Raw genomic sequence first — 27,493 nt, 5'->3', positions numbered from 1 at the left:
ATCGTAAGGAAAATGATAACCATAAATTCTGGGACTTTACCACTTACCACAACAAAATTGGACGGAAAATGGTTTATTTATTTATTTATGTGGACACATTTACACTATCTTTACAGGGAAAACATAATGCGATAGCATAACTAATACATGATAATAATTAATTAAGACAACAAAATAAGTTTTTATAGGCAGGTAACAAAGAAAAAAGAATTTCGCAGAATTGCTATTTTTCGCAAACCCTTCCGCGTTCATGACTCACGCGTCACGCCGCTAACAGCGGCCGCGGCCTCGTGCTTCGCGGGCCCAAATACCGCGTGCGCGCGCCAACACAACACACAACAACGAAACTGATAGCTTTATCGACCCGCCATGACCAGATTTTTTAATTAATTAACTATATTAAAACTAGCTATTTCCGGTACTTTATTATAGTTTTTTGTTATGATATCCACGACTTTATATCGGTGACACGGTTTTACAACGATGTATCAACGTCCCTCTGCATTCGGAACAAAAACATAAATACGATTTGTTTTGTCTCACAAATGAATCAACGTCGAAAAACGTTACTATGTCATCAAGTGCGTATATAGTAGTGTTTCTTGAGGCCGCAGTTATGTATGTATAGCCAAGATCCGTAAAGAACAAAGCGACGTAAAAATGATCATGTATTTAGGAAACAATAGGTCTCTTCTGATGCGATTAAGGATTCTTGGTCTACGAGACATGACGAAGTTAGCAATCCCACGCAGATACAGGCAGCATGTGCGCAACATACGAATGATTCGATTAATGATACGAGATGTACAGGACATTTTAAAGGTCACCAAATAATTAGGATATTATACAGAAATACACGGACGTGAAACATATTGACACAACACAACTTCCGTAAGATCCCCATACGGTGACGAGGCGACACTGGCACGGCGAGGAAAACAACGATGATGTAAGCGCTACACTCGACAGCTCACAGCCTAACTGAAGTATCTAACCTAGATATTGTTTTTATGTTATGCTAAATTATAACAGACCTTCATAAAATATGATTTACGATTTGGCATCGGAATGCACTTACATCAAAATATACTTTATTTACAGGGTGTTAGGTAAATGGGTATATGAGCCGACACTAGCCCATGTTAAATGGTCATATAAATGGTATGGTGAAGTCAGAAATTTGATATCATCATTTTAATTTCTTTAATTTTCATGCAAAATACATTTTATAAAATCGGATTTGTATGAAAATTCAAATAATTAAAATGGAGATATCAATTTTCTAACTTCACCATACCATTTATATGACCATGTTAACATGGGCTAGTGTCGGCTCATATACCCATTTACCTAACACCCTGTATATGGAAGGAAGATGCGAAGAAATGCTTTCTCCAAAAGTTTATTGTATTTTTAATAGGTAATCTAAAATGGCCCGTCGCAGATTTTAAATTCAAATATACAATTATTGATAGGATGGATGAATATTTACCATTGACTGTCATCTTTCTTATTTATCGTTACGAATATATCAATAAGTAATAGCTCCGGAAGTTTAATTAAAGTAAACTAGTGAATCAGTTTAACGACTGCATTAATCTATTTGTTAATAATAATATAATTGATTAATAATGAATATGACTACTAGTTTTCCAGTGAAATAAAGATTTTTAATTATTTTAACTTTGGTTAAAAAACCTGTGTAAAGCAAATAGAGCTAAGCTAAGAATATTTTTTGTGCTTTGTGAAAGGGAGTCCTCAGGACGACTATAATGGCAGAGATTGCGCCTCGTCTCCCTAATAGAGGTCGTGGCACGTGTCGTCGGCTGGCTGAGTCCCAGTAGGGTAATAACACATCGAATCAAACTGTGCGTTACCTGCACGACCTCTCGGATAAGAGCTGCGTAATGACATTGGTGAGCAATTGAGCGAACTGATAAGTCTAAAGGTTTCGAAGCAATTAACGTTAGTTTTAGGAAACGGCGACGGTGAAGCAAAGCCGACAAAAAGTTCGTTTCTCCGGACAATCGCGAAGGTCGCGCGGCAAAAACAATCGCCGCTCGCCGCACTTCATTAGGAATGCTGCGCATATTCCATACAGAATTTAAAAACATTGGCTGACAAAAATAAGGTTGATGCAACTCACAAGTTCTGGAAATCTGCAATCACAGCAACAAGAATCCTTGCAACGATCTTTGACTAGTGTCACGTGTTACAACTACAGATATCAAGAACACAACTCGTGACGCATTAAAGTATCTTATGGCTCGTGTTGTAACGAAACACGAGACCACGACCAAATGCAGTGGAATGCAGGCATAACGAGCTCTCCGAAGTAAAGATACTCAAGTCCGTCGGTGTCTCTCATTCTTTCACTTTATTTTCGGAAAAGGATAACGATTTATTTAAACCTATTTTTTGTAACTAAACTAGAAACAACTAAGTTATCTACTTACACTAGAATACACATACGTATTTACACAATTAAACGAGTCTGACACATAATATACTTTAATATGAAGGTTTGCCAAAAAATATTATCAATCTTTATGTTACTAACCTATCAAATCATTAAGTATCATTTTATTGATGGACGGAATCTGTTTGTAGTGTGCACTTATGATCCCCTGAATTTTTATCAATTGTTGTAACGTTATCAACAGTGGATATAAATATATGAACTCCATCATTTGAACGATAACAATCTAACCACATCCGCGTCGTTATCTTTCATGTCGATTAATTAAGCAATAGCACTCCAGTTAAGTATGAATGATAAAATAATAAAGGAAAGATTTTATTAGGCACCCAATACTAAGCACATTAGTTTATTAAAAGGCTGCTAAAGTTAGAAGCGAAAAGTGTTCCTGCTGGTGTAAAAATAGCAGGTCTACACTCACGCTCGCTCAAGACCATTTCATTTGCCGAGTGGCGCGTAAATAGAACCTCATTTCCCAGCGGAAGCGCGGCTAGGCTTCAGCGGAGCAGGGACGGGCCTAGGCCCTTTTACTTCATTAATCTACTAGTAATAATGGATAATAATGGAGCGATCAACTGGAATATTTACTTGTATTTTTTATCTAATCAAATTCCTAATAAACTAAAAGACATCTATCGTAGGTAATTTACAATCAAGATTGATATCGTTGTTTTGAACAATACATGTGTAAATGACGTCAAAGATGTAAAATCCATTTACATACAACTGACACCTTGCATATCGTCAAATGTACTCCACATCAAAGCAATGAAACAAAATGCGAACATATTACATTTTGAAACATTGAAGTACGTTACGCTTCAGGTTTCAGTATGTTAAAATACATTTTATGATATTGATTCCTTTCCGGAGTACAGAGAGCGAGTGCACGCTAACAGGCAAGCGCCACCTGTCGCCGGTCGCCACTGAGCGCCAATTAAACTAATCGCCGGGCTCATTACTTGCGCAACGCCATTGTTCCGCGCGACAGATAACTTACAACTTGACTCCAGTACTTGCCAGTAACTTGTTTCAATTGATTATAATACAGAGGCCAGTAAATAACACTGACCTACCCGCGACCTTCTCTTCTGAGTAATCACAATTAGGTATTTATTATAAAACAACGAGATAAATATGACTAAGTCCAGCGTCTGTCTTCAATATTATTCATAGAAGTACATAAAAGCATTAACAAATAAACGACGATATTCGTGTTGACATGCCGCTAAAAATACCGTGAGTGACGTCACTGCGAGGCCACAGGGCTCGCAATAGTAACAGTAGAAGACTAATGAACATTATTCTGTGCTTATGAAGTCCTTTTGTCGCATCTCCAATGTAGCAACCAGCAAGCAACGCTGTCGTTGTGGAATACGTGCCAACCTACGTGACTCAACAATCACTAAGTAGGTACAAAGTTAATTAAACTACTATGAGAATGCTTAGCTATCTCATTAACAAAACCACACAATTAGTTACAGGCCACATAATATTGGTATAATGTCTTTAACGTGGCTTTTTGAAGCAATAAGTAACTAGAATATTGGCGCCATTAATTTGCTTTTTCCATAAACAGTAGCCTAAGATAATTAATACTAAAGAAAATTAGTTAAAGTAAATTAGGTATAAGCCTCATTTACAGCAAACAAACAAGAACTATTTAACGCGGCTAATGGGTAGGTATTTGTGAACTAAGCAAACAAAATTATAGATACGTTGGTACTTTAGTATAAATTACAGAATAGGAAATCCCTAAAAATAACCTGGAAAACTGTACCTGAGGAAGAGGATGGAGTTTTGATTTGATTGTTTTGGTGTTGGCTGCAATGAACCCTATCACAGTTATGAGCTGTGATGGTAAAGAAATGTTGAGCATACCACTGGCTGATGGAGATTACCAGTGGGTTATGTGGGACTCCCCCGCTAGAAGGGCCTACCCTCTAAGACCTGACACGGACGGTGTCCCCCGGGGTCATTGAAACGGAGCCACGAGTTGTTAAAGTAGGACAATATTCCGTATTAGACAATTTGGACATTCTTCCGCATTTTACTTTCCCCGCATTGGACATTAGTGCGCGAAGATAGTTGGAGGTTGGTGAAGTGGTTAGGCCGGGTTCCCACTATGCCGGACCGGCATTTCTGCCGGAAACCGGACACCGGACAAGGGTGTTCACATTACACCGGATCACCGGATCCGACATCCGAGCCGAATGAAGTGCGGGGAGCACGGGCGGGGCGGGGCGGGAAGCACGGGCGCGGCGGGGTGGGCCCCAACTCGTTTACATTACTCCGGTCCGGTGATTTTGCCGGCATTTTGTAGCGACAAAACGCTCGGTAAAAATGCCGGGCTCGGCGAAAAAGCCGGATCCGGGATAATGTGAACAGCTTTCTTACAATTTGTACCGCCGCTAGGCCTTTCGGCGATTTTACCGGACCGGGAGATCTGCCGGTCCGGCATAGTGGGAACCCGGCCTAAGGCCTTAGCCTCGAACTTAGCGGGCAGCGGGGCGGCGGCGGCGGCGGCGCGGGAGCGGGGCGGGTAACGCAGACCCGTTCTCGAAACCAGCGGGCAGCTCGCGCGGCGCTTTAGCGGCGAAGTGTTGTGTTCGGGGTTGTGTTGTCGAGATATTTGTTTTTATTCGCAAACGAAATGTCTGAACAACGGCGACAATTTTATTTCGATTCAAATTTATTCCTAACGCTCGATTTATTGTGGGCAAAAGAAGGAGTGCGCTCCCCGCTCGATGCCCGCTCCCTCGCCGCTGCCCGCTCGTTGCCCGCTGCCGCCCCGCTGCCGCGCCGCTGTTTTCGAGAACCGGTCCATTTGATTTTACGCATAAGATCCTGCCGCTCCCGCGCCGCCGCCGCCGCCGCCCCGCTGCCCGCTAAGTTCGAGGCTGAGGCCTTAGTGGTTACTCACCCTCGAGTCGTAGACGCGGGTGAGCGCGTCGTAGCGGATGGAGCCGAGGAAGATCACGGCCTGCGCCGCGCCGCCGCGCCCGCGAGCCACCAGCTCCACGCACACCATCTCGCCGTCGCGGACCACGATGTCGCAGAACACCTGCCGGACACCACGACATCATCACGACTGTCAACAACCCTACTATTATAAATGCGAAAGTTTGTGTGGATGTCTGGATGTTTGTTACTCTTTCACGCAAAAACTACTAAACGGATTTTGTTGAAACTTTACAGTATTATTGTTTATAACTCAAATTAACATATAGGCTATAATTTATGACGATATGTGACAAATAAATTTCAATAAATAAATAAGACGTGTCCAAAAAGCGCCATCTATCGTCATTGGTTAAAATCTACAGCGCTGGACAACTACTGTTTTTGACGTTCGTAAATATTCATACGGGGAAGCCGTGAAACGCCATCTAACAAAAGATTTTACGAACAAAGGGGGTAAAACGAGGTCCACCTCCACGCGTACGAAGTCGCGGGCGGCCGCTAGTGCTTTATAAACATAACAATTACACCGTTCATCTGAAGAACGCCCGTAACTGGCTCAGCAGCAGGTGTGAGCACTCGCTTACACGCTGACCTGCCGCGGCTGTTAATTTAGAAGTATTTCACTTAACACCAGGGGCGATTGAGGTCAAATACCTGCCTTGTTATGCATAAAAAAGTCATAAAGTTACAAACACGCTCCTCCACGCTTCAAGGTTAGACCAGAACAGATATCTTCGTTCAAAAATAGTATTCAATAAACGATAACGAATGAGGATATCAGAATCAAAGAGCGCCTGCCAAAAATAAAACCTGATATGTGAAATTTCGTCACGATTCCAGTTTAATTAATAAAATAATTTAACAATAGTCACATTATTTATTTTTGGTTTTTACCTATGTATTTTTAATGAGTGTTCGATACTAGTGGAAAATATGATATCTCAAGTAGTTAAAAAACCTTTAACCTATGTTACGAGAATTTGTTGAACGGTTATGTGAGCATTCAAACACGTAGGTACTTATTACATTTTAACATGGTAATATTGCACGTTACATAAGAAACCACAAGCCTTATTTAAATGCTATAGTTTATCTGATAACGGAATACAATGCTCAAATAAAAGTGTAAGTAAGTAATTGTATGTCTTTTTGTACGTTGGTATTGAGTTCTATGAATTGCGTTCTTACCGTCGAACACACTATGCATCCATCTTACCCAGTTGTAGGTATGACAATTTGTGTTGGTGGCTATTAAGCATGCGGAGCCCTACGAGACCGATCAGGTCAGCTAATTGTTTATAAAGGGCAGGCCGAAAGAGCCCGCATCCGCCATCTAATATTCACTGAGGGTGCTCGCGCGAGGGCTTCGTTCATTGATTATTTAACAAACCTCGAGCTCTTTTGATATTACGTTTACCTTGCAAATTATGACTACACATTACCTACACTTTACATTTAACTAGTATGTTTATTTTGAAATTACTGTTATTTACCAATTTATTGTTGCGCTGTTTACCAATGTTTCACTTACTTATTATGCAATACATACTTAGGTACTCAACAAAACAACAACTAGCTAGCATTTGCGTCTTGTAACTCGCATTTTTTTGTGCTCGCATCTTGTCCTGCTATTTAGGCGCAAGAAATGTATCGAGTAAATCCGACTAGCCACCGCGACAAGAATATGTATAAAATGTATATGTAATATTTAAATTCCTATTCGCAGTTAATCAATCACAATTTGTCCAATGTTTGAAGAAGAATTATTATACCTGAGGAATAAATAAGAATATCTACGAACACAACACACATTTACTTAATCCTTCGTTCCGAATGTGCTGTGATATGAGAAATTGTTATCGCTTTATCGAGAAAGATCTAATACGAAACACGATAAGAAAAATCTAGATTGTTAAAAAATATTGTTATTGTAATAGAAGGTATCATCTTATTTCTTTTGCATCAAGAGTAATAATATCATAAAACTTTTGATATCTGAATAAACTACCACGATTAATTTGGATAACTAACAAACAAATATTACCAAGTACCTACTCATAACGCTAATGCTAACACAATACATACTGATACATAATATTGTCATGCTACATGTATCTATGTCTGTGTGTACCGCGAAGTCACCTCTGCGAAGGCTGTGCCATGCGCAAGCGACGCTGTGCACATTTCATTCTAATTTAGTCTCTTGACTACATCAATTAAAGCAAATGCCGCATTTTATGCATCTGCCATTCTTCTCATTTAAGTGCGTTTAAAATGAAACTCGTAGCATTGTCGTAACCTTAAATGATAGGTTTTCTACTTTCACAATCTTAGATAAATCCAAATATAGATTAAGATCTTATGATGAACAGCAACAATGCATCAGACAGATAAGATACAGGCCAAGATAACTTCCTCGTCGTAGTAAAAAATAAAATATCATTCTACAATAAAATTGCAATCTCCAGAACTCAACCGCAAAGCACAATAACTACGTATGTCACTATTTGTGGTATATTCCAATGAGTTAAATATTTTCCGCATTTTACTGAGTCAGTTTTTTAACTTTACGAGTATAAATAAATATCTTGTTGGTGTATAATTAACATAACATGAAATTGTTTAGGGTTCAACCCTTTTATTGACTACTGTAGTAATTAATGGAACTGCAATAACGGAACTAAACATCATTGACATCGGCGACATCGACAGTGAATCGTTTTTGTATACCAGCTTTCTACCTTTAAATTTCATTTTCAGTGCAAGCATATTGCGCCGCTTGAGTTGACACCATGTTTCGTAGCGCCAGCATTACCGTGACGGATTCGATAAACCCCAGTTAAAACTTTCCCCTAGACCATTTAATTGAATAATCGAATCGACTGTCGATCAGAAAAGCAGTGACACATCAGGCCCTTGCGTCTGGTGAATAACGCATGAAAGGGCCTACATGGCAATGAATTTGAGTTAATTTAAAGAGCTGTTGATGTCTCATGTCTCCTCTGAAAGTTGCAATTTTTAAATGGATAGATAAAACTTTTAGATACTTGAATTAGCTTTTTCAGCATGTCCGCAGGATAAAGAAGACTGTAAGGACCCCAATACGGTATATTATAGGTTCTAATTAAGCCTTGTTCACCCACTTTCACACCGAAGCCTAGGAGCAGCTGGCGCGGCGCCAAGCCAAGTCATCCATCGCCCATCGACCACTCAAAGCCGCACAAAATGCAATACTGCCAAATATCTCTTGTAAAAACTTTCCACATACTTATTACTCACTCACGAGCATCAGCATGCCTCATTTATTATTATCATTAGGCATGCTAATGTGAAAATATGTAAATAAATCGATTTAATTATATTTCAAAGTAATGAGAAATACTGATACACAAAACATTTAAAATCATTTTACCTATACGTATATTTATAGAATAATTAATGGTTTATCCAAAGAAATGCTAGGCTAGCTGTTATTTAATTTTAATAAATTATAAGTACTGCATTATCCAATGTGGTAACGCCATTCAAATATTTGTCAATATCAAACATGCCTATGATAATTTTATGTTACCTACCTACATTCGTACATTATCTACCATTCGGTACGCAATGCGCATGCTACACTGGTAGCTGGTCCAAAATTGGACACTGGTCCAGTGCTGTCATTTTGTAAACATGATTGGTCATAATGAACACCCTTGTTTTTTTCGTTAATCACTGCTGGCGCGGGCAGGGTGACGCTGCGCACCGACGCGGCCATGACGCTGTGCCCGCGTGACGCCAGCCTGACTCACCACCCCGATTGTAAACATTAGCCGATCTTGCAGTTTACTCACTGCCACTTCACATTCGGGGAACATGAACCTTCTGGATGTTGGACCATTAGTCACCGCAACCATTTATATAAACAAGTAAATATTTATCAATACAACAGCTAGCAGCGATAAAACCCGCCTTGCTTACTGTGCTAGAATGTAACCTAGATACTGATTCGGTTCTGGCAGTGATCGCCGCGGGTCAATACTGTGGAGCGGAAGAGACCGCTGGAGTGGCTCCAAGCCGCCCGGCTGCCAGGCCCGCTGCCCCAATTGGACGCTTCAGCAGTTATTTCCCCCAGCATGACTTGCGATTACACACAGACCACCGATGACTTCGATCAGAATTCTGAAAACTCGTTTACCGAGTGTGCCGCTCATTTAGATAGCTCTAACTCGGTTTATTTCAAACTGCCTCAAGCAAGATAAAAGCGATGTGAACGTGTGTTGAAAAATACACGGGGTAAAATTAGTTTTGTTTTCCTTCCGAGTAACAAGCGCTACGAATCTCGTAGTCTTTTGTATTCGGGAAATGCTATGCTACAGTGTTGTTGCTACAGATGCTACGATACAAGTCGAAAGTGTTTTTAAAATACACTTTGTCACTGCACGTGTAAATAAATTGGCATAAACCATCAGCAGTCATATAGAAATAGTATGAGTATCTGATAAATACATAAAAGAGTTTTATAATACACTTCTGTTCAACTACTCTCCACGACAACCAGTCCCACTTGAAAATAATAAATAGGACAATGACTTTGCCAAGAGACGGTCTTGATGTTTATCTTATCAGCTTATCACATGAAAAGAGATAATGATAACTGAAAACAAGACAATTTTCAATTCCATCTACGAGCGTTATCACTGTATGACATTGTGCATATCTTATTCCAAGTTCTAACCTCCATCACTTGTGTCTATAGTATTTATTTAGGTTTGTTTTGTAATTCTACTCCGTCTAATTTGGTAGACATCATGTGTAAACGCAAGTCAGAAATTTTGCTTATAGGACTCCCCGGTGGTAGGTACTTGTCAAAAAATTCCTTATGCATAACTTAAAATTTCCGCATACCATTTTAATTTTACAGACTAGGTTCATAAAATGAATATCGATAATATCTAGCTTAAGAATTACATAGCAGTGAAGTGAGTCTGCGCTGACGCACGCGGGCCACAGCGCCCAGCGGAAACGTGCGGTTAGCGGATCAATGCCTGACGGTAATGTTACCTCTACATATTAACAAACCTGGTATTTATGGAACAATACTTAACTTCCTACTTGGGTATCTACGAAAATAGGTACACTACAGTCCTAGTCTCGATGGTGCACCGCAGCGCTTATCGCAGGCTTTGTCGATCTACACAATGCGACGTTTTATTTATATGCACCCGACTAAATCGGAATGCACCAAACCAATGCACGCCGTGAAATATTAACACGGACACTAGCGCACAAATCCGACGATAACGGTTTATTGTTATCGGCGCAGCGTTACGTTTTCACAGTAGTTGCAATTAGGAATTCTATTGTGCTGTCTATTATGCTGCAGAAATGAGTCACATTCGAGTGCCGCTGGAGTTGCAACGCGGGTGTCAATGTAAGCTGTCGGTGATTAAGAGACAATTAGTACGCGGGCCGGCCGCGGCGAGGCGGTGCTTGGTAGATCTTGCCGCGCACATTGCCGGCCTCGTGATTATCAGCACAGCATAAATAAACATTTTTGCTCGTCGTAGGGGAACATTCCTGAATTTTGCTAACTCCTTTCTATTTCATCGTTCTTTTACGATCACGCCATTCCTAGGGTTGCTGAAGATTTAAAAAATAAACCTGTAAGTGGTTTACCACCCTAAAAAATATGCACGATAAAACAACATGTTGAAATATCTTACCAATTAGGTATTCGTATAACGCAAAAAAGTTTTCGGCAAGTAGGTATGTGTGAAGCAAGGTCACAAAAACCAGTTGGAGTATTTTAATGATCAATTTAAATAACTCAGTCAGTTAGTAGGATCAATATTATGATGAAATTTGTTAACAAACTGGGTAGGTTCGTTAAAATTCTAATATGCTATAGGTATAAAAAAGCAATAACGTAGATACCTACCTAATGATCCGCTTGTCTGTAGTGACAAATATCTATAAAATATTTGTAGGGAAAAAAGACTGTAGCCAGTAGAGGATTGCACCTGGGACGCTGACAACCCTAGAGCGCCGTCGCACGCAGGACGGACTCCCACGGCGATCCAACGCGGTCAAGTACAGGCATTGGACTCGATTCTTAGCTATCTCTTCAACCTAGCTGTAATCGTTTGCGTCGTAATCGTAGCTTTGTCACTGAGGATAATAAGCGACAAGATGTTAGTGTTAAACCTACTGATTGTCAAATACATATTAGGTAATTTAACTTCGACTCCATTTAACTTCTATAACATATTTAAATAAAATAAAAATTATTTTTTTGAGATTGGTGCCAATTACTTAAGTCGTCGTATACCTCCGTACCAAACCGTCTTATACCAAATCTCATATTTTGGCCATTTTATGATCTACCTTGCTTTGCTACCAACATATTTCGCCAGTGACATAACCGCGCGGTGACTTGCGGCCACTTCCCAATTGCGCTTAATGGCTTTGATGCCGCGTGGGTGACGCAGCTGGGTCAGCAATAAAACCTAGCGCTATCGGGTTAACGATAAACATTGCACTGATTACAAATCAAATCCAGTAGTACCTATAGTAACTGCTCATATCGATAACATTAACATTACCACTACACGTAACTACTGCTCCTAGGCAAAGATAAAAATCGAATATTGGCGATTATGATTAAACGAAATGCGTCCGTATTGTCGTACACGTGAAAACAGTTTTCCATTGTCATCACGATGATGCATCGCCTAATCAACACAAGTTACTTTATTCACTTATATGGATACGATCCACTAAAGCGGAGAAGTTGCATCATTGGATCAAAATACATAGGTATTATTAAAAACTCTCCCTTTCAACCCCCATCTTTAAACATTAACATTTTCACAAGACGGTACCTAGTGGTACGCGTCAATCACACCCAATTCCCGCAACCATACCGTATGAAACCAAATCTTCGCCGCGCTCTCAACGGATCCTGGACCGCACTCAAGGGCAAAACAATTAAACGCGTTCTAAAACTATCAGTGTTATTATTGGCGACCAATGGTGCGCGGTTCCCAATTCATTGTCGGGACGACACCAGCTTGCTTCCCAGGAGCATCACGCTGGACTCTAGTCCAAAGCCGTAAAGAATATTTTGTTTCATCCCAGCAACGCATCGTCTGTGAAACGTTGGGCAGCGATTCGTCACAGAGGCTGGCGTGGACAATCGCAATTTATGCTGTGCTTTGTACCGCACAATTTGTACATCGCTCAATCTAAACGTTCAGTGAGAAGTGCCAAGGACATCCGTCTCGACTTCAACCGCGCGCTTATCTGCAGCGTGTTTACCAGACAACGAGTTATTATTAAACATAAGTACGCCATATTACAGTCGTAAAAGATGAATGTTTATTACTATTTTAGGGATTAAAATACAACTCTTTTAATAAAACTTAGAATTTCATCCAGTTAAAATTGCGCAACTATCGGGTTTTTCCTTCTAATAAACTGTTACACAACTTCTCTTACCAATTAATTAGTAATTGAGGTATGAACGGTATTATTATATTATTATTCAATCTAGATATCTAATTATGTAAAGGGAAATAATTGAAGAAGTTTAATTGGATTCTTACATCTTGCTCAATGGACTTACAATACTAATTCGAGAACCGCGATAATATTCTTAGACCGAAATCAAACAGACGAAAAGTAAAAGTTATTACATTACCTGATTACATACATAAAGAAGAGTCACTTTGTCGAATGCACCTGACACACCCCCGGTTTCTGAGTAGAGATTTTAAGTTTGAGCGTGCTAATGTTTTACTTAATTATGAAGTTAAACCTGTAAAAATAGGATTATAGTAGAAAATGAGCATGCTCAAACTGAAATACTCAATTAGGAAACCGGGCGTTAGTCTATTTAATAGACTCTATTAAAATATTAAAATAAATTAAATTCCAACTCACCTCGTCAAAATTGTCGACCATGAAGCAGATGTGGGGGTAGGTCATCTCCTCGCCCTCGCCCTTGGTGTCCATCTTGCGGCGGCTCGGCGACGCGTACACCTGCGCAGGCGCACATATTATTGTCAACCGGGAAAGGGGTCGTCACCGTTTTCAAATATGGTGGCGCGAGCGGCAACCATACGAGGTCGCAAAGTTGAAATTCGTAGTGAGCACATCGAAATCTATAGAAATACCAATTGAAAATGAAAGGAATGAAAACATTCCCGGTAAAACTACCAAATGACTGGACTATAACACGTTGTTAAATTTATTTGTGATTACAAAATTATATGCTCACCCTCGGTGCGCCAGACCGACTCACAACCAGCATTTTTTTTCGATTAGGTAGGTACTTACCAAATTACCAGTATTTTTACCCACATGGATTAAGTTTGTCCCGATAAATAAACAAATGGACTGTAAAATAACCAATTCTCTGAAAGAATTCGATTCAGTCTTATACTATATCCATCATAGGATTATAATTAGTTAATCACATAACTAGCGATTAAGCACGTTATTATGATAACGCATAGTATCATTAATACCCAGAGATAAAGAAGTGATTATCGGATAAACAACAGTCGTTTTTATCCCAGAAAAACACGTGGAGATTAGTTTCGGGCAGATAAAACTTCAGCGAACGGTGTCGGCCACTTCTATATCTGCCTAGGTATTCAGAACTGATAAAAAATGACAGACAAGTTTTTGTAATACCCGCATGAAAAAAACTAAGTGCACATTCAAGTAACGATTGTTAGAGCCTGAACATTTACAAGCCATCAAAACCAATTTAATCAATTAATGTTAAACAAACCTTAAACTTATTGGCGACCAAATACGGTAATAAAATATCTTGTTTGTTTAAAATAACACTCGCCAATTTAATGGTTCACAACTTTACAAGCCTTTGAAGTCCGTCCCCGAATAGCGCTTCATCGCAGGCGGTGACGTCACTTTCGACGCTCGTAAACATTTTATCGACAATAAGCCGCGCAGTTCACAGCAAAACACGATACAATGATTAATAAGCACATGATCACTAACCCAGTTAGTACACGTTTCGCCGTTTTTTATACTACTCGTACTACCACAAGTCAGTTAAAGCAGTTAGCATTAGCACTTTAGTTCGGGAGCACCAGGCATGCACCTCGCGCAAATTGCACACATTAGCTCCCACGCAGTTGGCGGCCGACGATATTCTAATTTGTGGATACGCCGAACGAAAGCGTCCTTGACTCGCATTGTTTACACACCGGGCCTGCCAATGCACACAACACTACACACGACTGCAGTCTTTATTGTAGCTAGACCGGTTTTCAACTCTACGATACACAAACAACACTCACATGTCGGGAGCCTATTTTAAAGATTACACGAAATCTAGCATGGAAATATAGACTACTACGAGTAATAACAATATGAATTGAATGAACTGCGTTTATGAAGCTAGTGAATACAATATTAAAATTGATTTGATTGGATATTTTAGGGAAAAATACATCATAGATGGCCACCATGAGAGACAGCAGATCTCATTGATGATAAAATCTGTATAGATCTACATTAACTTTCAAATCAAGTTAAAATTCAAGTTCTAATTAGTATGTAGGCTCTTTTCATAGAACTTCTACACTATCGTTATCAATACGAGTACTTGTTACTTGTACTTGAGTGTTTGTTTTTTGCTTGAACGCGCTATTGGCGCTAATCTCATGAACCTGGTGTAATTAAAAAAATGTGTTGGCTAGATAGCCCATTTATCAAGATAGGCTTTAGGCTATACATCACCCCTACAGCCAATAGGGCCGGAACAGCAAAGACAAATGTTACAAAAACGGGAAATATTATTCAAAGTACATATTTCCACGCGTACCTACCTACGAAGTAGCGAGCACAGCTAGTCCCACAAGCTAAAATAGCTTGGTCTACCTTCCTTGATCATACAGAAACAGAAATCCAAGATCTGCGTTTCTTAATACTGTTAAGGGTTGTTGTGGGTGCATTACATTCCGGAATGCCTCCCTATTGCCGTCCTGAGAATATACCCAAAAGCGTTTCCCACGCGCGGTGAGCTGCGCCGGAGTCGACAATGCGTAACAAGCACAATCCTATTTTGTGGCACAATGTACCAAACGTGAGCGCACAATACTCTACACAAATCACTAAAATCAACGATTATTCACAAGACTATGGAACTAAAGACATGAAAGTCCATGAAAAATCAAGAAGTAGGTAAAATAGAAGTGTCCTAGGGGTTTAAAATGAAATTGCAGACTTGTCATAAATATTCACGAGTGTTTTATTCCAGTAATTCAGAAACTATTTTTGTAAGCATAATCCTTTTGTTTGAGATTTGAAACATACTAATTAGCGTGGAGTCCGTTTTGTCTCAAGTTTAGATTTGTTTGGAGAAATTGCCAATGTGTTGCCTTTGTATTTATTTTGCCTTTCTTTTTCATATAACTTTTTTTTTACCTAGTCAGGTCAAGTACCTCTGTATACATACATATACCTACGACAAAAGTCATTTTATGTGACTATTTAAAATTCACAAAATAATCCCGCAAACATCAACAAGCCTAGGTAGGTATTGTACAATATTTATGATAATTCGTGGAATTGATAAAAACTTCCAATAGTGATGGAAAGGCGCAACAAAATATTACATCTTGGTCGAATGTCGCTTCTGTTGCGATGAATAATTCCTTGTCAGGCGGCAGAAATATGGATAAGGAAGATGGATTCGTCATGTGACACTCATACATAAAGTATGGAACAAAACAAGAGCTTCGTTTCTCGCATTGAAGCTTTTGAAATAGTTTAATTAGGTATCGATAAGTTACTTGCCTATATGATGGCATGCAGAATGGAATAGTGTAAGTCCTAGTTGCGCAATGATTGGCCGCGAGGCGGTCACGCGAGGCGCCACGCTTGTACGGGTTCACATGCAACGAACTAAAAGTGGCTAATTGCAACCGCAAATATATTTACCATAGTATAAACAATATTATAATACTAGATGAAAACCCGGCTTCGCTCGGGTGCAATTTGACTCATGATACACAATTCTAGGTGCAAAATGTAGATAGATGTTTCTGTAGTCATCGGTTCTCAAAGAATATTAAATATAGATTCATATAGCTTCGTTAGTTGTGTTTAATAAATATTATTATGGTAAATAAAAACTGCAAATGTTTTTACACAAATTATTTTTATTTTAAATCAACATTCAAAATAAACTAAGACAAATTAACAAAACAATCAAATTCAATCGTTAATATAGGTTATGTAAATAACTCTTATTAATAGTCAGAAACGGGATCAGATAAGAAAATACTATTTTCATCAATATCTGGCTCCGGAAGTCCGAAATCTGTTAGTCTCTTTCCGTGGAGTTTTAATGTTTCATCAATTTCTTGTAAAGCCAACTGTTTGGATTATTTATATTTCAGGGCGGGATCTTGTAAAGTTTTCGATAAAATGTGATGCAAATTTTTCCCAAAGAGCATTAGGATCAGTTACTTCACAAAACACGCAAATTAACGCAAACAGCTGTCGTAATTGCCGAGGAAGTTTCAAACCAATTGCTTCATCCAAACACCTTTCCCATTCTTGATCGTCAAAAAGTAGCCCCCTTGCTTGAGCAGCTTCTCGAAATGATGTGTAAATAATTTATTTTCATATTAATAAGTTCTAACATCTCTGAAGCAAGTCGGCCCTTTGACGTGAAGAAGTAATAGCCGGAGATAATATCGTTCCCGATCAGAAAAGGAATAATTATACATCCTTGCAATTACTTTATCAGCCGCTGACTGAGATATTCGTGGTTGCCACTGTCCATGGATAAATCTGAAATGTGTCGGAATTTCAGTGTAAAGATATTGTCGAACACTTTCATCTGTTCTGTTTGGTTCAAAAAATGCTAATAATATTTCTGGAATTGGCTTTAAGACTGTCTGGGTCTATGTATACCTTCCCATTATGACAACAATTTTCAAAATGATTTTTAATTTTTTCACCTAAAAAATGAAGTGCTTGACATTGAACACATTCATAAATCATAGAACCAACTGAATGTACTGATACTTGAATGGTGTTATTTCAAAAAGTGCTAAATATAAATAGTTAGTCCTGGGGGGCTGATATTCTGTACTAAACCTGCTTGAATATTTACGTTTTTTCGGGGGTCTGCCCGCCATTTGATATGTTTTCTTTCTCTTCTTCTTCTAAAGAAATAAAATCACTGCTGACTGACAGCAGCTGTTTTTCCTTGTTGTCCGAAGAAGCATCATCACTGCTGACTGACAGTAGCTGTTTTTTCTTGTTGTCCGAAGAAGCATCATCAATCATCAATGAATCCTCGATTAGCGTCAACTCTTCGTTATCAACCTTAAAAGAGAAATATATTTATGAATAGCTAATTTAAAGCTTTAATTTAAAGATTTAATTTAAAATTTTAATGCTATATTGTGTTACTCTTATTAAACAAATTTAATAAGATGTGCTGAAAAAATACACCACATGCAGGAATTGAACCTACATCCTCTACTTCTCCGTTGTCGCGCTCCATCTGAGCTAACTGAGTTTAATAAGAGAAATATATTTTATTTTTAGACAAATATTCAAATAATAATAAGTATTGTGAATGTATGTAGGTGTAGGTATATCCTCCCACCTCTATATTTATTTATACCTCTGTGAAAGATAAATAAAGTGTATTTATTATTATTATTATTTTACTTTACTCAGTGACCTACACTATTAACTTACCTGAAAGTCATCAAATAAATCTTGTGAAGCAGCAGAAGCAGCTTTTTGCTTTTTAGGAAAAAGGTTTGATAGTGCCCGAGCCTTGTTTATTCTTAACTGCCTAATTGTTTCTAAGCCACAACACTCGCAATAATTGAAATTATCTGCAAAAATATATTACACAATTATTTATAATAAGAACCAGCCGAGCTCAAGTGGAACTTGCGCATGAAGGAGTCTATTCGGTTATTAGAAAAAACGGTGCAAAAATCGTGTCTGTTTCTGTATTTATGTTGATAACAACTCAACACAGGCTATGCATGTGGTCATTTATTATTATTTTTCGGGTTAAATAAAAAAAAATATTAAGCCGCTTACCGAGTATAATGTTGTCGCATTCCACACATCGACTGCACATTTGCATTTGTTTGCAGTTTCTTACAAATAGGTATTTTACCATTACAAAAATTGCATGTCACTGGAATTTATCACTGCGCGAAACTAAATGACATTGACATTTGAACTTCAACTTATAAGGTTATGGCTAATATTCTTTTTTTGTGGTTGAATCGGCCAATACCAGGTTTAAAGAAAAAACACATAACAAAGAGTATATTATCATAAAAATCCCGAAACGCACTGATTTCCATTTATTTATGGATCGATGACAACCCAGCTTTTGGCGTTGATCGCATAGTGAGTGGATGGTGAACTACTAAAGATGGCGACAGCGGTTTGTTTGTCAATGCCATCGGAATTTAACGAAATTCTCCATTATCCGAATTTTGCGGATATATGTTGTCGACTCAAAATCGTTATTTTTTTATGCTTTGTTATTCATATAAGGTTTCGATCCAGTCTACCGTACCCCTTGACGAAATTATTAATATAGATTTGTCACTAACTCTTATCCAGAATGTTAAATGTTTTCACAGCGCACTTGTTTTCTGTGACGCCTAATCAGTGGCAGCAGCGGAAGCTGTACAGAAGCCTGATGAAACAAACATTAATTAATTGGTATGAGGTCACTGTATAATAAGCTCTTGTGATAATAAATAGTCGTCATAAAATGGAAGTTCATAAATGTGTCGTAGTCGTAGCGAGTTCACATCAGAGCAACTTCTTGAAACGAATTTACTAAGCATTTGTTACCCAACACCGTAAACCGGATTATTAGTTGATTAACTTCATTCCTTCATTTTTTACGATTAATTACAGATTGAGCGAAAGCAGATTTACAAATACAACTGGTTTAGTGGAAAGTACCAGCGAAATACCTAAATACATTCGTGTGCGTGCATGCTCCGATCTAAACAGTCATTGCTTGTGAATTTGTATCAAGTGCAATCATTACGCATCGAATAGCCCCACATAACCCACCAGTTACTTACCCACGGCTGGTGGGTATACAATTCTATGCATTTTCCTGGCGAAATAATTCCTTGAACTAGGTAATGGACAGGTGGGAGCGGAATTTAGAACAAAAGGCGCCAGTGAACGAAATTGACATGAATAGGCTTGAGTGAGTTGTAGCTTCACACTTTTTAGGTCAATTTTCATTCCCTGTTAAACGACTAACCTTTCAAACAAACCTAAATCAAGCTAGATACAGACAAAACGTGACCCAGTCCTAAATGATTTTTTATAATTTCAATACAATGGCCACCTGACCCAATATCGGAGCTGAGCGGCTGTCAACAAAAAGATATCGAGGGCTTGGGGAGCAGCTGTTCGTGTTGTTTTGAACTTAATCGGGTTGACTTTAGGGTTTCAATTGGGCTAGGTGTTTGGCTTCGATTCGCGAAGGAGAGCGGTAACTTAGCGGCGTAAACAGAGTGGGCCAGCTGCGAAGGGCTACTGTTACGGCAAAAGGCGGTTGGGTTATTACTTGTGGCATTACACAATTACTTTATTAACTAACTTAACCAGCGCCTGTGCGATTGGACTACAAAAATCATCCCTAGAAATATTTTCGAAGATTTTTGATCGATAACCAGAAAGCTTTAATGTCTGTTTTGGTCGTAAAAAAACATTACCCTCCTTCATGTGCAGTCGGTTAATAACGAGCATTGGAAATCGTTATTCATCACTTTCAAAACCATGTTTTTTTCTTGATCCCATAAGATTGCAAGAATCCGCCCATGTCCGGCCTTTGTAACTACATAAAGGTATGATTAATTAATGTTATTGCCATGCCATTAGTATTATTAATGTTGGAATATTTCTTTTAAAGAAACATCAACGTACTTGTCATTAAATCGATACCTACCTACACAAATCGTTTATATTCTGACTCGCATGGTAACTGAGGAATTATAGTGCGTACATAGTTACGATTCCTGCTGACTCATACACTGATTCAGTCATAATTTTAATATAGCTTCTGGAGCACTTGGGAAGTCCGGTGTGCAGTGAGCGTAGAGGTGGTGAGTTAGGTTTATAAGAAACTAGCGACCCGCTCCTGCTTTGCACAGGTATAATTTAAAAAACCTCTCTCTTGAATCACTGTCAGGTCTAAGCATACATAGGGACAGACAGACAGGAAAGCGACTTTGTTTTATAGTATGTAGTGATAGTGATCCAGGGCCGAATCCCTGGTTGGCAACAACCCCTATCGAGATATGGGTCGAGGCTCAAATGTCGACAAGCAGAGTTCTCTACATCTATGTGTAATATCGTACACACGAACATACTCATTTGAATTTTTAATTCAGTGTAAAATGTAATTGCTATTAGGAATGTTTATCGTTTAATAAAATGATTCTCAAACAATTATAATTAAAAAAATATTACACCGGGTAATTAATTTCGTGGCGCGTTGATGTCTTCTGAAGGGGGATTATACAATTAGGATTTAAGGTTCCTTTGTACAATGACCTAGAAAAAGACACTCTGTAGTTGACCCTATCTTATACTTAAGGAAAGTTGCACAAGCTAGTGTAATTCTGATGATAAAACTGTCTTGTCTATCTAAATTCTAGATTAGAGTATGGAGTCGTCGATATTCATTAGGTCTTTTGACGTTAACACAGCCCGGCAGCAGAAAGTAAATTTGATGATAATGTTTATAACCCATTTGCATGGCTCTTTGTACTTCAACAGTATTTATGATGGGCAGTAAAAATATACAATCCGTAAATTTTACAGTAATTGCCCCATTCTTTAATTTAACATACATACACTGATATTTTACTTAAACAGCCTTAATAGTATAAATTCCCTCGAATTCAATTTGAATGATTGTACAATCAGTTAAGCCCACGTATTCCACAATGTCAATCCGTGGATCATTCTTCGGAAGAGTCGTTATAGTGATACAACCGGTTTGTGTGATGGTGTCGGCAGTGCGTGTGTACCGGTACCGGCGAGGACGCGCGTCATCACACATTAACATAAAGTTCCGCTTCAAAATACTAAGTTTGTCCCTTACTTGTTTAAGATGTGATTATAATTATCTCACGGCGTAGTTGTCTAATCATATCCTAAACTTGCCACCCCTGAATCTGAACCAGTCCTGTACACGGTGCGGAAACCGGCTCGCAGACTACGAACAACAAGCGCACGCACGCCAAACTAATTTCCTTTCTATTGCCTTTCATCGTCCCACACCTGCAAACGACGCGAGATATGATAAAAATACGATAGCTTTGTTATGCATCGTCCTGTTTGTATCATTTACGAGCGGTGCATTAACCTCGGGACGTTTAGCCGTCGATATAAGCTCGGAGATGTGGATGAGGACGCGCGATGGCGGAGCGCTCGGTGCGGCTGCACCGACGCCGGGCGCGCGGGGGCCGTCTGCGTGACGTCACGCGCGTAATTATTCCATTGAGCCGAGTGCGCGCGACCGCGCCCGACGGAGCCCGAGCGCGCCGCGCGCCGCCGCGCCGACCGAAGCCAACCAGTGTTACATCTTTTCTAGTACGCGGCCGACAGCTTGCGAGCGCGCTCACAGCTACCCGCTCCGAAAAACGTTTTTTATCGCGATCGAAAGCGCCGTCCGAAGTACGAGCCCGCCGCCGTGAAGTCCGTGAAGCTCACCCGCGAACGCCCCTTTCTACGATCCCGTTACCGTGCTGTGCAGTGTGTATGATCGTTTTCCATTTCGACCTCGTTTATGTGAGTGTGATTTTGCTGGACGCGGGGCTCCGGCTTTCTAACGGGCGCATAGGACGAGCGGCCGAATCGATGAGCGCCCGCGTTCGGCCACAATGACAGCTCGCCCATTGATCGGGTGAGTGGGGAGCGTGTGATGTTCCCGTATGTATACGTTCGTAAATAAAACTAGCGTGCACCGACACGTTCGCGGGGCGAGTGCCATAGGAGAAATCGACTGACACGGACAATGTATACTAGTTAGGCAGGCGCGGGGCGCGGGCCCCGGCAGCGCTGGCCGCGCGCCGCGGAGGCGCCGACATTAGCGGCTGATTATCATCGGGCCGGCTGTCGCCTCCCAGTCGCGCAATCGTAGCCCTCGGTCTTTGAACCGTATCTCCGCAGCTATTGATACCGCACGTTGTTTGTACACAAACTGAAAATTCTAGAATAGGTGGGAGACGCAGTTATCGCTGCGCGAAACCGGATTGTGACACAAAGCAACAGAGACTAAACATGACTAAGTGCTCCGTATAACTAGGTTATAAACTCGGCAAGTAATACGATATTTTGAGCGTACACGATAATTTCATAATTCTGGGCTTTCAGTCGCGACGATAAATTAATTTGTATGAAGAAACATTAGGTTTACGTAAGATGGAGAGTTGAATTTTAAGCGTGTTACAGACGAGACCGATAAAAACATGTCCGAGTGAACCAGTCCATTAGCGTTAGTGAATACATTTGTAATATTTTTCTTTCTCACGTTCCAGGCTCAATTCATCCGAATGGTGATTGGATGACGATCTCCGCCCGCTCCCCCAGCAAGGAGCCGTCGCCACCGAAGCAGATCAACTTCGCGGAGCCCCTCGTCGAGTCGGTGCGCGTGTACCTGGCCAATGAGCTGCCGCCCAAGCAGCTAGCGCTCGTACCGCCCGCCCCCGCGCCCGCCGCCGCGCCCGCGCCCGCCTGCGATGTGGACATAGCCTCGCACACCGCGCGCGAGGACATCAAGGGCATCAACTTCGAGCGGCTGAAGCGGAATGACCTAAACAACAACGCGTCGCGGCAGCAGCAGCGCCCCGCCGAGATGCCGAGCCAGGCCGAGCTCATGCAGCGGCAGCCGCTGCTGGCGCGCGCCGCCAAGAAGGACGCGCCGCCGCCCGACGAGTCCGACCCCGACCAGGAGCACTCGCCGCAGCGCGCGCTGGCCGGCGACTTCGTCGTCGAGATCCCGCCCGGCGCCGTGCGCGAGGAGCGCTACCCCAAGGAGATCTGGAAGACCATCGTCTCCTTCTTCTTCCTGTTCACGTGCGTGTGCGTCAACATGATGTCGCTGTCGCTCGTGCACGAGCGCCTGCCCGACCGGAACACGACGCAGCCGCTCAACGACATCATCCTGGACAACATCGAGGCGAAGGACTGGGGCCTCGCCGTGTCCGAGTACCTGATCATGATCTCGACGACGGTGGCCATGCTGGTGGTCGTGTTCCACAAGCACCGCTTCATCGTGGCGCGCCGCCTGTTCCTCATCATCGGCCTGCTGTACCTGTACCGCTCGGTCACCATGTTCGTGACCGTCATGCCGGTGTCCAGCAAGACGTACTACTGCAGCCCGAAGAGCAACAACACCACGCCGCTGCTGGTGATCAAGAGGATGTTCTACTTGATATCCGGCTTCGGGCTGTCGATCAACGGGAAGCACACGTACTGCGGGGACTACATATACTCGGGGCACACGATGGTGCTGGTGCTGAGCTACCTGATCGTGGCGGAGTACTCGCCGCGCAAGCTGTGGCCCGTGCACTGGGCCATGTGGGGCTCGGCGCTGCTGGGCGTGGGCTTCGTGCTGCTGGCGCACGGCCACTACACGGTGGACGTGGTGATCGCGTACTACGTGACCACGCGGCTGTTCTGGACGTTCCACTCGCTGCTGGTGACGCCGCACCGCGCCGGCTCGGGCTACAACGTGTACATGGTCCAGCGCGAGTGGTGGTACTGGCTGTTCGCGTACCTGGAGCGCAACGTGCGCGGGCCGGTGCCGCGGCGCTACGACTGGCCGCTGCCGTGGCCGCGCACCAAGCTGTTCAGCCGGCTCAGCTAGTGACGCGCGCGCGCGCCGGCGCCGGAGCGCGTGTGACGCTCACCTTCTGCGAGTGCCGCTTGAGCACCTGCAGCTCCTTGGGGCTGGTGCGCGTGCAGATGGCCAGCGTGAGCGTGTACTCGAACTGGTGCACGACGAGGTTGAGGTACACCGTCTCCTCCCAGTCCACCTCGGGGTCGCCGATGGGCAGCTTCTTCGAGTCCTTGCGGAACACGTCCACGTCCGTCTGCAACAAGGCGCCGGTCACCGACTGTGATAGCTCGACGAGCGAGTGAGCGACTCGATGCGAACGCTTCTACATTCTGATGAAGTCTATGCTTTTATTGTTGAATAGAACTGTAAGGTTTCGTTTCGTTTAACAGAGAACAATAATCGATCAATTACTGTCAGCTGTTGATAGAATTTTTGTTTTTGTAAATTGTATATTTTATAAGTGGTTATTGAACAATGGATTTCGAGTCTAAGAACATACTATTTATTAGCAAATATACTGTGATTAGTTTGTGTGCGGACTCGACGAGCGCACTAGTACATAGTTGTTGTCGTACCAGCCTATTGTAAGAAATCGTATTTTTATATTGTTTAAAATAAAGTACATACTGTTGTTAATGCAAACTTTTTGTATTACCAAAGATTTGTCAAAATAGATTTTCGTAACACTCATCCAAATGGTGCTAAACTAGAAATTAAATGAAAATTCATTCACTAAAATTAAGTACTTACGCACCTGCGGTAAATGCATTCCTAGAGTCACAACGAGTGTATAGGTTCGGGAACTTTTAGAAACGAGGAAATGCACAAATTCAATAAATTAATCAGAACAGGAAAGCGGCTGCACGCCGATGACTTAATAACGCATAGCATAGCACACACGAATATAAATAACATACGGCCAAGTACTGGAGTTATACATTTTCCTAGTCTTTAAACTGATATAATATTAACGATAACTTCGAATATATTTGTAATTGTAATGTACCTAATTAAAACTGAGATTTTTCTAAACATATTTTCAAGAAACTAATTTAACACTCTAAATTAATAGTAGGTATAGTATAATGATAATACTATTACCTACTAGTAATAATCCCGAAGCTCTACTATCGCAAAAAATATTATATCAAATAGTACATTATGAGAAAAAGATAAAGAGGTATTTATCTTGATCGATATTTATTGCATTGACGTGTCTCGATAACTGTATCTTAATTCCTAGATAGGTAGTACCAAAAACTTGAATATAATGTAATGAAAATATGATGTCATGACAAGACAAATAATATCTCTCGTTGTATAAATAAGCAGTGTGCAGCGTGCATCGCTCACCTCGTACTTGGGCAGGTAGCGCGAGGAGCCCTTGACGTGGCGCTTGCGCACGAAGAACAGCAGGTCGTCGCAGTCGATGGCCTGCTCCTCCTGGAACAGGAAGTGCCGCACGAACAGGTCGGTCCAGTACGTCGTCCCCTGCAGCACCACGAACCCACTCTCTGAAACACGTTTATCGTCAGCTCCTGCGTGACAATTCCACTAATCTACTAAGAATCGATCGTTACAAATTTCATTATACTGCATACCATACATACTCCCAAGTTATGCTCGACTTAATATATTTGTGTAAATGTTACTTGGTAAAGATTTCATTACTTTATATCTTAATTATGAAATGTAAACTACTAAGTGCCTTTATAAAATGAGTGACACGAAGGGACTTGCGTTGGATGAGCTGCCGGTGGGATGCTTGTTGCTACAAATTGTTATCAAATTGTCTATTTATTCGTGCATAATATAATATAGCCATTTTCTTGATTATTTATTTTGTGTATATGTATGTACATAAATTCGTGAACAAAAAATACTTATTTGAAAATGAATTCTTAGATAACGCAATATTTACACACTATTATTATCTAACGAGTTCATTTTTAATAAAAACAAATTAATTTTAATATAATTTAGTATTAAATAATTTAATTTACTTTTAAATACCTAGTTTAAAACTGTGTTTTGTATAATACTGAATGAAATATGGATGTTGGAATTTGCACATTTTTGATAGATAAACATGAATCCGATGCGCAAAATGGTTTTATGTCTTCTGCTGCTTCACAATGCAACCGTATGTGAATCTGAATCTCAAGATTACTACCAGCTGTAAATTGGCTTATTTGTGTACATGCCTGTCTTATCTCTATAGACCGTTGCCTAATACTTATACAATAGTATTTTATTTTTATTTAAGTTATTTAAACATTTTACTGTGAGGCCTCTGACTCAGCATACATTATAATACCATCGTTCATCACTAACTAAATTGCATCTAAAGCATAGTCCTTCTCCTGAATGTGTCGTAAATCATGTATTTTCTATATATAGGACTTTTATAAGATATTTCATAGAAGCATTTATAATTTTGATATACTCAAGACTCCACTAGGCTTCCAGTAGCCATTTTTTTCTTAATCTAAGGTGGTGATCGGTAATTTGTAAAAAAAACTGCATTATTTTAATAATTTGTCATGAAACTATGACTGCCGGTCTGAGATCGGAACTACATGTACTTACAATAGTTCCAAAGAAGTCATAATGTAATTAATTGTGCTAATTGCCAAAAGATATCACAACGTCACATGCCTGTGACATTTTTCGACATAATAACAATGGAAATCAGCAGAAGGCTGTTTTAAGTCTACCCATTTAGAACTAGCTACCATGTAGGTACTGGCTAACATATAAATTCTATAAAACCTTTTAATCAATTTTATCGAATAAATTAAGAATAATTTTCAATAATATATTCGATGGTTTACATGTGTAGCCATTTATTGATGAGTAGACTTAAAATTAAAAATACATTATAGAAATAATGTTATTATTGCTCAAATGCTAAACTGAACTGTAAAACAACAAAGAACTTACAAAATACATGTGAAATTAGTGAAATGGTCACAGTGCCACCTTTTTATTGGTATGGTAAATGCAAATATTTTAAGTTTTATACAATGGAATTGAACTGAAGCATAATAAATAATAATAATCGTATAAACCTTAGTTGACCTTCAGTAGAATCGTGATGTTTCTGCAAGCTTTACTAAGGAGTTTTAATATAAAGATGTTCGGTTAGAGGCGCGTGATAA

The 27,493-nt window shown here is 40.4% G+C and overlaps 2 protein-coding genes and 1 long non-coding RNA gene across 7 annotated transcripts in view; 1 reads left to right on the top strand and 2 right to left on the bottom strand.

Moving 5' to 3' along the window:
• Positions 1 to 24,442, top strand: part of LOC135073032 (phosphatidylcholine:ceramide cholinephosphotransferase 2-like) — a 100,517-nt gene extending 76,075 nt beyond the window's left edge. Inside the window, exons 1-2 of one of the 3 annotated variants that reach the window (XM_063967038.1) lie at positions 22,029 to 22,394; positions 23,029 to 24,442. In XM_063967038.1, the coding sequence (XP_063823108.1) occupies positions 23,055 to 24,359 (1,305 nt within the window). In that variant the 5' untranslated portion in view covers positions 22,029 to 22,394; positions 23,029 to 23,054 and the 3' untranslated portion in view covers positions 24,360 to 24,442. Of the gene's footprint in view, positions 1 to 22,028; positions 22,395 to 22,600; positions 22,809 to 23,028 lie in introns of those variants that run through there. The other 2 variants (XM_063967039.1, XM_063967037.1) reach the window with 2 other exon arrangements.
• LOC135073033 (uncharacterized protein KIAA0930 homolog) overlaps positions 1 to 27,493 on the bottom strand; it is a 52,432-nt gene that overhangs the window by 14,985 nt on the left and 9,954 nt on the right. For 2 of the 3 annotated variants that reach the window (XM_063967040.1, XM_063967041.1), the window contains 4 exons: positions 25,686 to 25,846; positions 24,403 to 24,585; positions 13,370 to 13,468; positions 5,403 to 5,543 (listed from right to left, as the gene is read on the bottom strand). In XM_063967040.1, the coding sequence (XP_063823110.1) occupies positions 5,403 to 5,543; positions 13,370 to 13,468; positions 24,403 to 24,585; positions 25,686 to 25,846 (584 nt within the window). The remainder of the gene's footprint in view (positions 1 to 5,402; positions 5,544 to 13,369; positions 13,469 to 24,402; positions 24,586 to 25,685; positions 25,847 to 27,493) is intronic. The other variant, XM_063967042.1, reaches the window with a different exon arrangement.
• LOC135073521 (uncharacterized) lies at positions 17,091 to 18,625 on the bottom strand. The gene is made up of 4 exons (XR_010257626.1): positions 18,539 to 18,625; positions 18,182 to 18,324; positions 17,586 to 17,800; positions 17,091 to 17,260 (listed from the first exon to the last, which is right to left on the bottom strand). It is a non-coding gene; the product is annotated as an uncharacterized LOC135073521 (long non-coding RNA).

Source organism: Ostrinia nubilalis, chromosome 7 (assembly GCF_963855985.1).
Source record: "Ostrinia nubilalis chromosome 7, ilOstNubi1.1, whole genome shotgun sequence".
NCBI lineage: Eukaryota > Metazoa > Arthropoda > Insecta > Lepidoptera > Crambidae > Ostrinia > Ostrinia nubilalis.
The sequence above is the reverse complement of the archived record's forward strand: the minus strand, read 5'-3'. Positions and strand labels throughout refer to the sequence as shown.